At 45.0% G+C, this 12,596-nt stretch overlaps 1 protein-coding gene across 2 annotated transcripts in view; it reads right to left on the bottom strand.

The window, feature by feature from the left end:
- The window catches only part of SLC7A10 (solute carrier family 7 member 10), a 41,091-nt gene that overhangs the window by 3,170 nt on the left and 25,325 nt on the right, over positions 1-12,596 (bottom strand). The window contains exons 3-8 of one of the 2 annotated variants that reach the window (XM_030470430.1): positions 6,874-7,025; positions 6,020-6,145; positions 4,960-5,113; positions 3,423-3,546; positions 3,224-3,327; positions 2,020-2,116 (exon numbers count right to left, since the gene is read on the bottom strand). In XM_030470430.1, coding sequence (XP_030326290.1) covers positions 2,020-2,116; positions 3,224-3,327; positions 3,423-3,546; positions 4,960-5,113; positions 6,020-6,145; positions 6,874-7,025 — 757 coding nt within the window. The remainder of the gene's footprint in view (positions 1-2,019; positions 2,117-3,223; positions 3,328-3,422; positions 3,547-4,959; positions 5,114-6,019; positions 6,146-6,873; positions 7,026-12,596) is intronic. The other variant, XM_030470431.1, reaches the window with a different exon arrangement.

Below are 12,596 nucleotides of genomic sequence, written 5' to 3'. Positions count from 1 at the left end.
GAGAGCTGGCTCCTTGGGTCCGACACTGCTGCTTGTCAGTACCTTGGGAGCTGAGCCCTGACTTCCACCACCTACTGGTCCTGTGAACATTGTCTGCTCGTGGCCAGAGCCTGGGGGAAACTAAATATCCACATCCCTTCAGAGCGTGCTCAGGTTTTTGGTCTGTTGCTCCAGGCTCTCTTTTTGCTTATGTCTCTTTTTCTCAATTTGTTGTTCCAATAGCAAAGTTCTCTCAGAGGGGAGGGCTTCTGCACCACCAGCACCAGGAATTAAGCACCACCACTATCAAACGACACTCTGGTCCCTCCATTCCCCTGTTCAAAGCCTCGCAGGCTTGGCAGGGGGATTTCAGCAACTTGAGCAGTATCTCCACAAAATGGATTTAAAATAGGAGGGTGTTTTATATCTGTATGACATGTTCCCTGCTTTCCTCTGACAGTATCATAGACACATATGACCCTCTTCTGCCACTCACAGGTTTTACAGCAACGCTGCTTGGAGCTTTGTGATTCTGTGCATAGGTGACACCGATGTGTCAGGTCTGCTCATGGTGTGGGCATGACCCCTGGGTGGTACGAGGCTGCAGGGGGTGTGCTGCACTCCCAATTGCCTGGCCGCAGCCACCCGGCAGGCGGGAGAGCTGGATGCTCCCCCCTGCGTTGCAAAAACCCCCAGCCTGTTTATTTTACGCTTAGCTTGGTCCCTTGATTTTTGAAAGGATTAGTAAAAATACAGGCCTCACTGGTGGTGTTAAAAAGGCCTTTCTCCGTGTACAAAGAAACCTTTCTCCCGCGAAGAGCTGGTGTGATTCATTGGAAGAAAAAAAGGAACCTGGGGTATTAATTAGGTTTGCCTAAAGTCTGAGTCAGTTTGCTATTGTAGCTGTCTATTCTATGTTATATTTGTTAAGATATTAATATTTCCTATGACTTGATACACCCTGAGCTGCTTTAAAACACCTTTAAATGATTAACCGATCTGCAGCGTTCGTTATGTGATTGCACTGTAATTCAAGGAGGATGTTTTGAGCAGAGCAGGGAGCTGGTGTACACCTGACGGATCAGCCAGCGTTTCACAGTGCAGCAGCCTCTGAAACTCAGTGTGTAATTTCAAACGATGTATTTTTAAGGACAAAAGAGTTCTGCTTCATTGGCACCAGCAGCCCAGCAGAAGCCCATAGTGGGACCAGGGGTCTCCAGCTACCCCAAAACCTTGCATGGGCAACACATGAGGTGCTTGTGATGGGCACTAAGCCCTGGGGATGCTGTAAAGCCTCAGCTAGACACAAATGTTGTCATAAAAGCAGAATGAGCAGGAGGCTTATTTGGTGAAATTTGGTCTGGGTGTATTATGCCAGAATTGCTGTTAGAGCTGGGAGACACGCAGATGTGCACCTTGTTAGTGCAGCTGCGGTCAAACCTGCCTGTTTTGATAACAGTGGCAAATCTGCAGCTAGCAGTAGTTGATGTAGCCAAGATTTCAAATAAATGCCCTTTGGGGAATTCCCTTTCTCAGGCTATGGAGCAGGGGATAGCAGCACGGAGAGTCATTTTCCTCTGTAATGTCTTCTATGCTGCAGTAAACCCCATCACATATTCTGCCTTCACTATTGATAAAAGTGTATGATGCTCTTTGTTCCCAAATGCTTGTGAAAAGCAGGCAAAATTTGTCAAAAGAGCTCCTCCTTTCTTAAATGAAGCGTCTTGTTTCAAAAGCCAGTCTTTATCTCTGCTGTGGGTAGAATAAGTGGTAATGGGCTTAAACTGCACCTCAAGCTAGATATGAGGGAAACCCTCCAGGCACCCAGGGTGGTTGTTAGTAGGAGGCTGAAGGTATTTCCGAGGCTGAAGGTTGCTCCTGTTGCTGCTTGGCCAGCACCCATCAGCACCACTCCAGGGGGACTCGCTTCTCCTCCTATAACATCATGGGGGTATAATGGCCTCTCAAGCTCTCCTCTCTGTGATTTAGTATTTCTGAAAGCAGGTTACAGGGAGGCAGAGCAGGGACAGTAAAACTTACGCAGACGAGCAGGGCAGGGATGGGTGTGCAGTGCTTGACGTGGATCATGGCAAGTAGACTTGGCAAATGGCCTTCTCGAGCACCGGAGAAACATAACCTGGAAATGAGAGCAGTAATGCTGAACCGGCTGGGTGTGCAACAGCCTCTTCAGTATCTAGCCATAGAATATCTCTAATCTCAGCCACCTGCATTGCCATGGAAGGGAGCTGCAGCCTATGGGTGCTGGGCTGCAACTGGGGACATGACTAGAGGCTGCCTGTGTAACCTGGTGTAAGTTACTGAAACCAGACCCTTCAGTATATGAGGCCGTTAATGGCTAATAACATCTGTGAAATGACCTGCTTTGAGATGCCAAATAACCTCTGAACAGGAGGACCAAAATCCCTCCAGTCCCTGTCTGCTAATCAGCGTTGCCTCCTTACTCAGGGTGGGATGAGCACTGTGAAGGTTGTGTGGTGATCAGCCATATGTAGCCAAGGCATAAAACCCCTCATAGATAGTATCTCCAGTGTCAAAAAGGTTTTAAATAAGGTTTAACATGCCTGAAGTTTAACTTCACCTGTTATATATGCACTCAGATTTGTGGCATCTCACTGTACTCATGAAAGTGCTGAGATAAATAACTTCCCAAGGTACTTAAGACTTGAGTTGTTTCCTCAAAAATTTTTTATAACTTTTTAATTAAGTTCAGAGAGGTCAGTTAACATAAATGGATTTTATAGACTACACTATAATATACTTTACAGATTCTGACCCCACTATCAGCAGCGTGTATGCAAAACATCTTGCCTGAAAGGAACTTTTCCAGTACAGAATGAAAATGTCTGTAACTGGGAACAGCACCAGGCCCTAAAACTGCTCTTTGAATGAAGCACAGTTTAGCTTGTAGCTACTGGAACTTTATTGATGTAAAATTACTTTGGTTCCATGCTAAAGCCGTGTTAGGCTCTTACTGTGAGTTATTCCACATCTGCAGACAATTTCAGAAGCTCGTAAGGATTATTTTGCAAGAGATTCCGCGATTCAATATTACATTTGCTGATTCAAAACAGAGCAATTCATAACTGAATGTATCCAACATGCCCAACAACGACCTCATGCTCTACAACATCCAAAATGTCTAGCTAGCATTTCTTTAGCAAATGAAATTAAACCAGCCCCTCCCCAAATTAGATAACGTTCATAAAATTGTACTCCATCTAACCTTGATGAGGTAAAAAGGTATCCATTTATTCCTCCAAATGTAGATAGGGCCACTGAGACTGGCATAACCCAGGAAAAATAGCCCAGTAACTTTTCACCAAATGTCTAAAGCAACAGAAGGCAGAGAAACTGAAATACACTGCAAAGCACAGAACCAAAATCAAAGTGTATTTTAGACATCCAGGGAATGGTTTACTTACTACCGCCACAGCGTTGGAGGACAAGAGCTCTTGGGGTGACATGGCAGTGAAATATGCAATGTTGGTGAACGTATACACAAATGTCACCAATGGGATGGATATGAATATGGCACGAGGTAGGTTCCTAATAAAAGAATTAGGAGGGTAGATAAGAAATTACAGTCATGTACAGCGAGACCACAACAACCATGTACATCTGTATGTACAGGCACCAGTGGTGCAATGAAAGGCCTTGTTTTGCTTTACTTTCCTCTGCTCTGAAAAGGAACAAGATCATGTTGTTCAGGTGGCTGCCTTGGCCTGTCCCATGCTGTAAACCTTGCCTGGTCATAAAACACCGTTGCAACTTACAGCAGAAAAGGTGTACTTAACCTCCAATCCAGAGACCTCCTTAGAGGTGGACACCTGAACCATCCTGTGCCTAAGGTAATAATGGATTTCTCTCTGTGTGTCAGATATGGAAAAAAAAGTCTTTAAAAAGATTATTTAACTTTTGTAATTTTGAACAGATGTAGTAAAAATGGGAAGTATTTTTTTTTATATTTTAGTCTCACCTCAGAGACTGCAACAGTAATAATAAAAACAGCTATTCACTCCTTTTTCTCTTTATTTCTCAACTGAGGCTACAATTGCCTTATATAAGTCATAACTTATCATTATTCAGCTTTGAAATTGTGGTGGTCCATTAAAATGTTGGTGTTTTACTGAGACAACATGATACCACACTTGCCTTATTCCTGCCAAGATCTCTGGACATACACTTTGCCACTCACTAGTGTGAGGTGTGTGCAGAACCGCTTGTAAAGCTGCAGCTTTAATTCATTTCCACCCAGGCACTGTAATAGCTTCAATTTCTCCTTATTTAATTGCTGTGTGCCTTGGATGCCCAGAAATAACTGATGCTCTGAGAGCTGCTCTTGGCATTTGTCATTCCACTTCATCAGCTCAGAAACGTTGAAACATTTGAGCTTTGCTTTACTAAACTAACATTCATTTTCCCTCCAGCTTTCCAGCCTGCTCGTGCTAAATCACTTCCAAGCCCCTTCCCACGGCCAGAACCAGGATGATGTCAGTTGCCCCAGGGGGCAGGTGCCCGCAGCCATGCAATGACTTTCTGATCTTCTCTCTCTGGTGCCTGTGGAAGATCCCCTTTGGGTGAAAAAGCAAAGGGACTTCAAGCATAATACCACATTTTTCTAATAGAAGTGATTCTCCCTATAGACACTTGAATGGCATCTCATTGATGGTTAGTTTTTGCTATAGAAGCACTATATGATTGAATAGTGCCATAAAGATGTTGCTTTGTCTACAGGCTGGTTTGATTCAGTTAATTCCTTATGCAATATATTTTTAATTCCAGTGTTTCTTTAACTTGCCTGCTATCTGTTCTAAACAAAAAATCTCTCTCCTTTAGAAAGGCAGGTCCCATAGTCATGGGAGGATACTGCAACAGCTTATGAAATGAATAATATTACCAGATGGCTCCAATGTCTCAGCATTTCAAGGAAGTGTGGATGGCACAGAATTGGATACTTGCCTGCGGGGATCAACCAGTTCTTCTGTTACATAGTTCAAGAAGTTCCAGCCACTGAATGCAAATGACCCTTGAAGGAAAGCTAAAGCTAAATGCCCCACAGATGGAGTCATCCAAAAATTGAATGCGTTGCTTGGTGTCAGCTCTTTGTAGTTTCCTGCACAGAGAGCGCAAGCAAGAGGTTAAACCACCCCCACCTACCAGAGACACCGGGAAACAGGTGAACTTTTGATTTTTAGTCTTTATTTTTACTGGATTTGGGACTTCACACTCTTCATGTCACCATGGTCTGGCACTGCACTTGCAGGGCCTTCTGCGGGGTGATGTTCTGGGGAGGCAGCTTGGGCTGCACTCGGAGCATCCCTCATTGCACTGGGGTCACCACTGTGCTTCATTGGACCAACCTGCACTGCCTGAGGATGGCTCCTTGGCAGGGTCAATCCCTACCTGTTCTTAATGCGGTTTTCTTTTACAAGAGTTTGTTGGTGTTTAGTAGAAATACTGAAAAATAAAATGTCTATGGGGCTGGAAGACTGTGGGACTCTTACCATTGAGAAAACACGTTTGCTTTCTGCAAATATCATACTTCATCTTCCTTTATATGACTCATCATATACATGATAAAAACATTGTGAGCCTTTTGTGTTTTCTGCTTTCCGTTAAGTTGGTGAGTCAGCGAGACCTTGTTTTTTGCCTATTTTTAATCGTATAAGTGCCTTTTTGTCGGAAATTGGACTAGTGCCCGTATTCATTTTACACCCAGGGTACTTCAAATTTAAGGAACATACAACAGATTAAAAAATTTCAGTAACTATTCTTAACCATCCTCAGCTGCATTTATTCCATCAAAACTAATGAGGCAGGCCAGAAAGGGACTTGTTTGAGGGGATACAGCTGATTTCTCTGTGGTGCTATGTTTTCTGTGGCTGCGTGAGTACACAGCCCTGCAGCTCAGCAAAACCCAGCTCTCCTTTGGGTCGGATTGTGAGAAGGAAAGAGTAAGTGGGGAAAATTACTTCTATCAACAGTACCATACCCGTGTTAGAGCTGTCTCACAGAGTACCTTTAAAGATCTGTATGAAGCCCACAATAATGATAAGGGCCAGGGCTAAGAGTTTTCCTGCTGTAAATATATCCTGAATGCGCGTTGCCCATCGAACACTGGAGCTGTTCACCCAGGTCAGGAGGACTGGAGAGCAAAAGACTGAATTCAGTGACATGAAATCATGTTTATTTAAGACCACACAGTCAAAGCATTGAAAAGCACAGAGTGACCTGCACATCCCTGTGGGGAGCTTTAACATGGCTGGGGGTGAGGGTGAGGAGGAGCATTTCCCAAGGAGACTCCCAGCTGCAGGGGCATCCCTGGCAGCCAGCAGCCTTCCCGCCTTGGGTGCTGCTGGTCGGGGCTCCCCCCAGCTCTAGTTACTGTGCCTGGGTAGTGCTCAACCTGCAGGGATCACCATCTCCTCATGGGAATGGTGAATGTCTCTGGCCCTTGTAGCTCTGGTTTGCTTTTGCCAGCCCTGTAAGTAATTAATGAGGAGCTGGTGGTGTCCTGTGCTTCCTAAAAACTCACATTTGTGAATGTAAAAGAAGACTAGGAAGAGCTCAAATGGTGGGTCACCCATGCTGGGTGCCCGTGGCTCTGCCCCATCCCATAAACTCGCATGCTGCCACTTCCCTGGGACCCACAGGGATTCAGGCACCTTTGTGCCCTGCTCTAGCCCACTGTGCTTGCTGCAGGCAAGCAGGAACAGACTGAATATCCTGCACCAGTCATGGTGCCTGTCTTGGGACTTCCCTGCTTGCCTTTTGGATTGCGGCCATGACCCCAGCCTGGCTGGAGCAGCCCCTTGAGTGGTTCCATGTAAAACCAAGACAAGCTTTGTCTGTGTGTGAGAAGCAAATACTCACGTAAACACACCATGGAGAGGATCCTGGAGGCATTATAGGGGGGGATACAGTTAGGGAAGACAGGCTGCAGGACATAGTTTGAGAAGGTCAGCGCAATGACAGCCAGACTGGTAGGGTACATGATAAGCACTGCACTCCACAGCAGCAGAAACCTGAAAGACAAGAAAAAGCACAAGAAAGCAGTGCTGGGGGTGTGCTGGAGGAGGTATCACATGCTTGGCTGTGCAGTGCTTTAGGACAGCTACCGACGCAGCAAGACTGGCACCTTCATCCTAGTCACATCTAAGAGTCACCTACTTGTGACTCTCCTTATCCCTTTTCCCATGTTCCCAGAGCAATCTGGATTTTGAATTCAACATTGCTAAGCAAAGCATAGTTTAGGGACATCTGGAGGAGTGAGGATTATGCCCAGTGGGCACGCATTGATTTAGCTCTGTATGCCAAAGTGAAAGCATCTCTTGCTCCTGGGCTGACGTGTTACCGCAGCAGACTGCAGCTCCTTCATTGAAGACACCTCTGAAGTGTTTCAGCAGGGCTTCACCTGCTCTCCTGGGGCTGCTACTGGCTCCCCACCAGTCACTGGGTCACTGTTCAGGTTGGCTCTGTGACCTGGGCCAGGGCAGGTTAGTGCTACAGTGTTCTGCGATCACTCAGCTGGGGTCCACCAGGGCTGGTTGTCTGCCTTCATCTGCAGCTGAAGGTGATTGCACCAAACGAGGTACCCTTGCAAATATAAAGTGTGAGACAGTTTGTTGCCTCACTTTGAGAAAAGTATATGTGTAAGAGCAGCAAATCTGCTTTTAAAATAAGTATTGTGTTTTAAAATATAAGTATTATTATTTCTGCAAGGAGAAGTAGCTGTTACATGAAAGTGAAACCCTTCTTGCCATGCATGTACACACAGAGATACATATACATTAATTCATTCATATACATGTACAAGTGTAACATGCAGTGACCCAGCACAAATGAAGATTGGAAACAACATTTCCAAATAAACCAGTATAATTTCTAGGTTACATGGGCTGCTCCCTCCCCACATGCTGACTGCTGCCAGCCCCTTAAGTGTGGCACAGCAAGGGAGTCCCTCCTGGTGCTGTTAACATGGATGGAGGGAGTGCTGCTTGCTGGGTGTTTCTTGGACAGAGGTAGTGAGTGTTTCTCAGTTCTGTCTCTTACTTTGCCTGTTGTTTCTGAGAAGTATGGGGCAATATGATACTTCCTTTTTCTTACTATCAGAGAATTAATTTTGTAAACTGGCATGATGCAAGAGCTTGTTACCTTCTCAAATGGCACCACTGGTTTTAAAATTGGGTTGTGATTTTTCTTTCTCTTTTTTCCTTTTTTTTTTTTTCTCTCTCTCCAGTTTCTAATATTTTCCATGTGGTTCAGAGCAGTTTCCTCCAGTAATTTCTTTGTGCTATTTGGTGCGGTGGGTGGTGTACTCAGTTTGGGGTAGCTCTGCAGACCCTGTTTGCTGGATGAGTTAATCCAGATGGTCCCCATTGAAGGCTAACTATGACTTAAATACTGCAATTTATTGCAGTAAAAATAATAAAGAAAAATATTATCAATAAAATAATAAATAATAATAAATAATACAATTAATAATTTACTGATAGGGTTAGGATGCTGGCGATGCTGAACGAGGTCAGGTTCAGCCTCGTCTCTGGGGCCATGCGATTTGGTGGCAGAGGCCTCCAGCTCTTCCTATCACATTTATCTCAGCTCATGCAATTTATATAGTCTGAGAACCATGTTCAGTGGAAGCATTTGGTGAGGAGAATGAACCCAGGAAAACTGGTCACTCAGATCACATTCACATGTAGCTGTTGGGGCTGGGGATGTGCTGCCAAGTTCCTGCCTTGCTGTTGTGGCATTTGCTGTGGCTGGCAGGCAGGAATTAATCCCAGTATTACTACCCAACTCTCTGAGTCTCCTAGGAAGTCATTGGTTTTAAAGTACCACCTTTTATCATCTTAAAAGTACAATTTCCTTAGTGAAGAACAAGTGTTCCAGATCTGCTATAATTAAGTGACAGAGGCTGAAATTCCCTGCAGACATCAGCTGTCCTCACCATTGTGGAGCACATGATCAGGCAAAGGGTAGTGGGCTGGAGGTGTGCTTTCTGCCCTGGGTGGTTGTGCAGAGGGAGTGTAACCAGCACAGAGAGACCAAAGTCCAGTTTGGAGCAGGGAGATGTCATCATGGCACACCTGAAGTTACTCTGCCTGCTTCTTCAAATGGAACAGGGGGGAACTACTGCCCTGAGGGCTGACGTTGTGGCACTGGGGCTGTCAGGAACTGAACCCTGTCTGATAGGCTTTCACAGCTACTCAGTAACATGCAGCACTACAAGACCTGAGAAATTAAATTTTCTCTTATTGCTAAGAAGTGATCAGACTGTTAGAAACAGGCTCAAAACAGCTGAATGCAAAAAAAAAAAGAAGATATAGCTGCTCTTGTGATTTTAGAAACACACTGGAATAAGTGACAGTATGTAGTTGGACATGCTGCTTTTAGGAAGGTGTGGCATTCATGTGGAAGCGTCAGTCATCCCTGGAAAAAAACTGATTTCATTTTCAGATATCTCTGCATGCTAATTTCTTCACCCAAGGAAAGAAATGAACAGCACGGTCTGATCTGCGTCTCTAATAGTCTAGTGGACTTGGTGAAACTGGTTCTCAAACATGTATTTGGGATGTGCCTGTACTCCCAAGATGATCTCACATTAGATATGCAATATCATGGAGTCAAAGCAGCCTGTGAAAATAGAGAATTATAGTGTACCCTACTACAGGGTACCCTCATTAACATAAGAAAACATTTTGAAATAGATGCTGTAGTACAGATCACCTTATCACAGGGAAAGCTGAACTGGTTTAAGAAAGTGGGAGCTAGTTTGACTATTATTAAAGTTATCTGACATTGCTGAAAAAATTACTGCCTTTGGAAACTTAAGCTTTTTGTAGCAACAATGAAAAGGAAACATAGAAGTATATTTGAAGCATGTTTTACTTGCAGTTTGGAGTGACTCTTATCAAAACTTTGGCTTAGAGCTCTCTGCTGATTTCAGGACTACTGATTTGTACTAAGGACTATGTCCAAGCCATTAGGCACTGCTGGTGAAGCAGCTATGTTGGTTGCAACGTTATTGATGAGCATCTGGAAGAAGCTCTATTTATCAGAAATGCACTAGTGAGCCTTTCATGGAGCTGAATTTATTCATTGTCTTCTGCAAGAACACATATTAAGCCTATTACTTACTATTTTAGGTAATGTTCTTTTTATGACCTGTACAGACACGCAAGCCTGCGTGCATGTAAAACGAGCTGTGCTCAGTCAGCTCCAGCAGCACAGGATGTGACACATTGCCTGCTCATACAGAAATGCTACTTAAAACCAAGATGATATCTAAATGAAGATGAAAGTGGGACATCTGCTTTCTGGTGCCAGACCAGAGCCCAGTTATGAGAAGCCCTCCCTCACCTCTTCCCCTGGCCGAGCTGCCATGAGTGCCCCTTCTGCAGGGTCGTCTCTGGCTGAGTTTTGCCATCACCACTGCTTTAAGCAGCATTTCATACATTGTCCTGTAGCTGCACTCAGACTTGCAGCAGGGTTGCTGCTCTGCAGCCAGAGCTTCTGCCAGCTCAGGAGATGGCCCTGTCCTCTCTTTTATTCCATTCACCTTCTTAAATCACACCTAGCAGTGTTATGCTCTCAATACTGCCAGGCACAGAAGCTGGGATGTAATACTCCAATGACCGTTACAATCAAATAGCAGTATTTCTTTGTTCCTTATACCTATGCAGGTAAACATACTGAATGGGGAGAATTTTGGGGGGCAGGGACAAGACAGCAGTAGTGAAGAGGAAATGTTTGGGTGGATATGACATGTGCTCCTATAATAGACATCTTCATGTGAATAGGCCAAACCATTCAGATTTGTTGTTGGTAAAATCCTTTGGCAGATGCAGTGATGCTTTGTGTGCTGAATTTGATGTTCTTTGCTGTAGAAGAGAATTAAATCAGAAGAGAAATTTGGCTTTTGAAGAAGCACTGTTTTCCTTGGGGGTGGCACAGTGCAGGCTCCTGAAAGGCCCCTTTCAGCTCAGAGTCAAGCACATGAGTGCCAGCAGCAGAATGGGCGCTTCCAAAGTGGAAAACTGAAGATCCTTGTGAGAGTTCCCCAAAGCTGCAGGCTGTAGGTGGTGGCTCAGCAAAGGGCAGCACGGCTTTACAGTCCCAGCCTAGCTTTACTGGAAAATATGACTGAGGTCCCTCTTTGTACACCAAAACCTACCTGGAGGCTTCTTGCCTAAGGCAACCCTTCGTCATGCTTACGACAGGTTAATTTTCTTGGGAGAAAAGGTAAAGTCTCTTTGCACTGCAAGAACGGGAGCACTGCTTCCTTTCAGGTGACAAGGCTGTGCTTTTTTGACGTTGCTTGTGCACTGCAAGCCCGGACACCAATCTTGCTGCTGCCTGCTTTGGAAAGTGGAAGCATTGCTCAGTCCCCAGGTAGATGCTGGGTAGCGATCAGCAACTGGCATGTTGTTTGTTACAGCAATTGCATAGCCTGGTGCTTTCTGGCACCATGCAAATCCTCTGAATGTGGCATAGAGTGAGCTGAGGAACAACTAAAGCCAGGTCTAGTTGTACTTGATTTCTCACTACTTTCTTTCTCTCCCCTAGAATGCATAATTCTTTCGGTTTTGTGAAACTGATGGTTTCTGGCCTTTTTCACGGGGATATTCCCAGGATAAACTGCTCATGCAGTTTTACACTCTTTAGGTTTCCTGCAGATTCTGTTCCCGGGACCAGGCAGTGGGAGAAGGTGCTGAGCGCCTGCTGCAGCATCCCAGGGAGCAGGGGGTTTGCCATGCAGCTCCCTCCCACTGTGAGAGAACACACCTCAGTGAAGACGAGCTGAGATTCAGTGTTGTTGCCTCAATCCGTGCTGCGGCACAAGTGTGATTTTTCCATGCAAAGTGGGACAGCGTTCAGAGGAGTGATTCCTCCAACTGAAGAAACATGGACTTTTATGAGAACTAGTTTAAGGCAACGGCTTAAGTGTGAAAGAAAACTTCTCACCTAGTGTGTTTTCAGATGGGCAGCACTGAGCCAACACAGGCAGGAGCAAGAGGGCAGCCCACGGGACGGGGTGGCAGCCTGCATTCCGCCTGTGCTGATCAGCTCAGCAGCCAGATCAACTATTATGAGCTTGTTTGAATCTCAGATGAGAAGGAATATTCTTTCATTTTTTCCTTCTTCTTTCTCTAGTTTGTAGTTATGGTGGTTATTTTTCACAAACAAACCACTAGTGTGTAGCATGGCCTCTTTACCCACAAGTGAGTGAGCTGGCCAGAGAGTTTTGGTGCTTCTCTAGTGAGCTGTGAGTACAGGCTCATGATTTTATTTTTCTTGTTGAATACACAAAAAAATAAACAGTCAACTATAAATGATGACCTTCTCTCACTTGTCCCTTCCTCCCTTAGCTACACTACTCTGTTAGTGGTATTTCACAAAGACAAATCATTCCCTGAGTTACCATTCCCCCCTCTGTGTTCCCAAAACTTGTTATTCTGTACAGCTGCAGTAAGTGAAGCAGCATTGCAAGCAACTTTGCTCTATGGTAAGTAGCTCTGGCCTGGCTTCCCTGACATGTCAAGCTCCTCAGTACAAGGTACTGATCCTTCAGGGCTGGCGCACAGGATTGTCAC

This window comes from Strigops habroptila, chromosome Z, assembly GCF_004027225.2.
Source record: "Strigops habroptila isolate Jane chromosome Z, bStrHab1.2.pri, whole genome shotgun sequence".
NCBI lineage: Eukaryota > Metazoa > Chordata > Aves > Psittaciformes > Psittacidae > Strigops > Strigops habroptila.
This window is presented reverse-complemented; position numbering and strand designations above follow the sequence as displayed.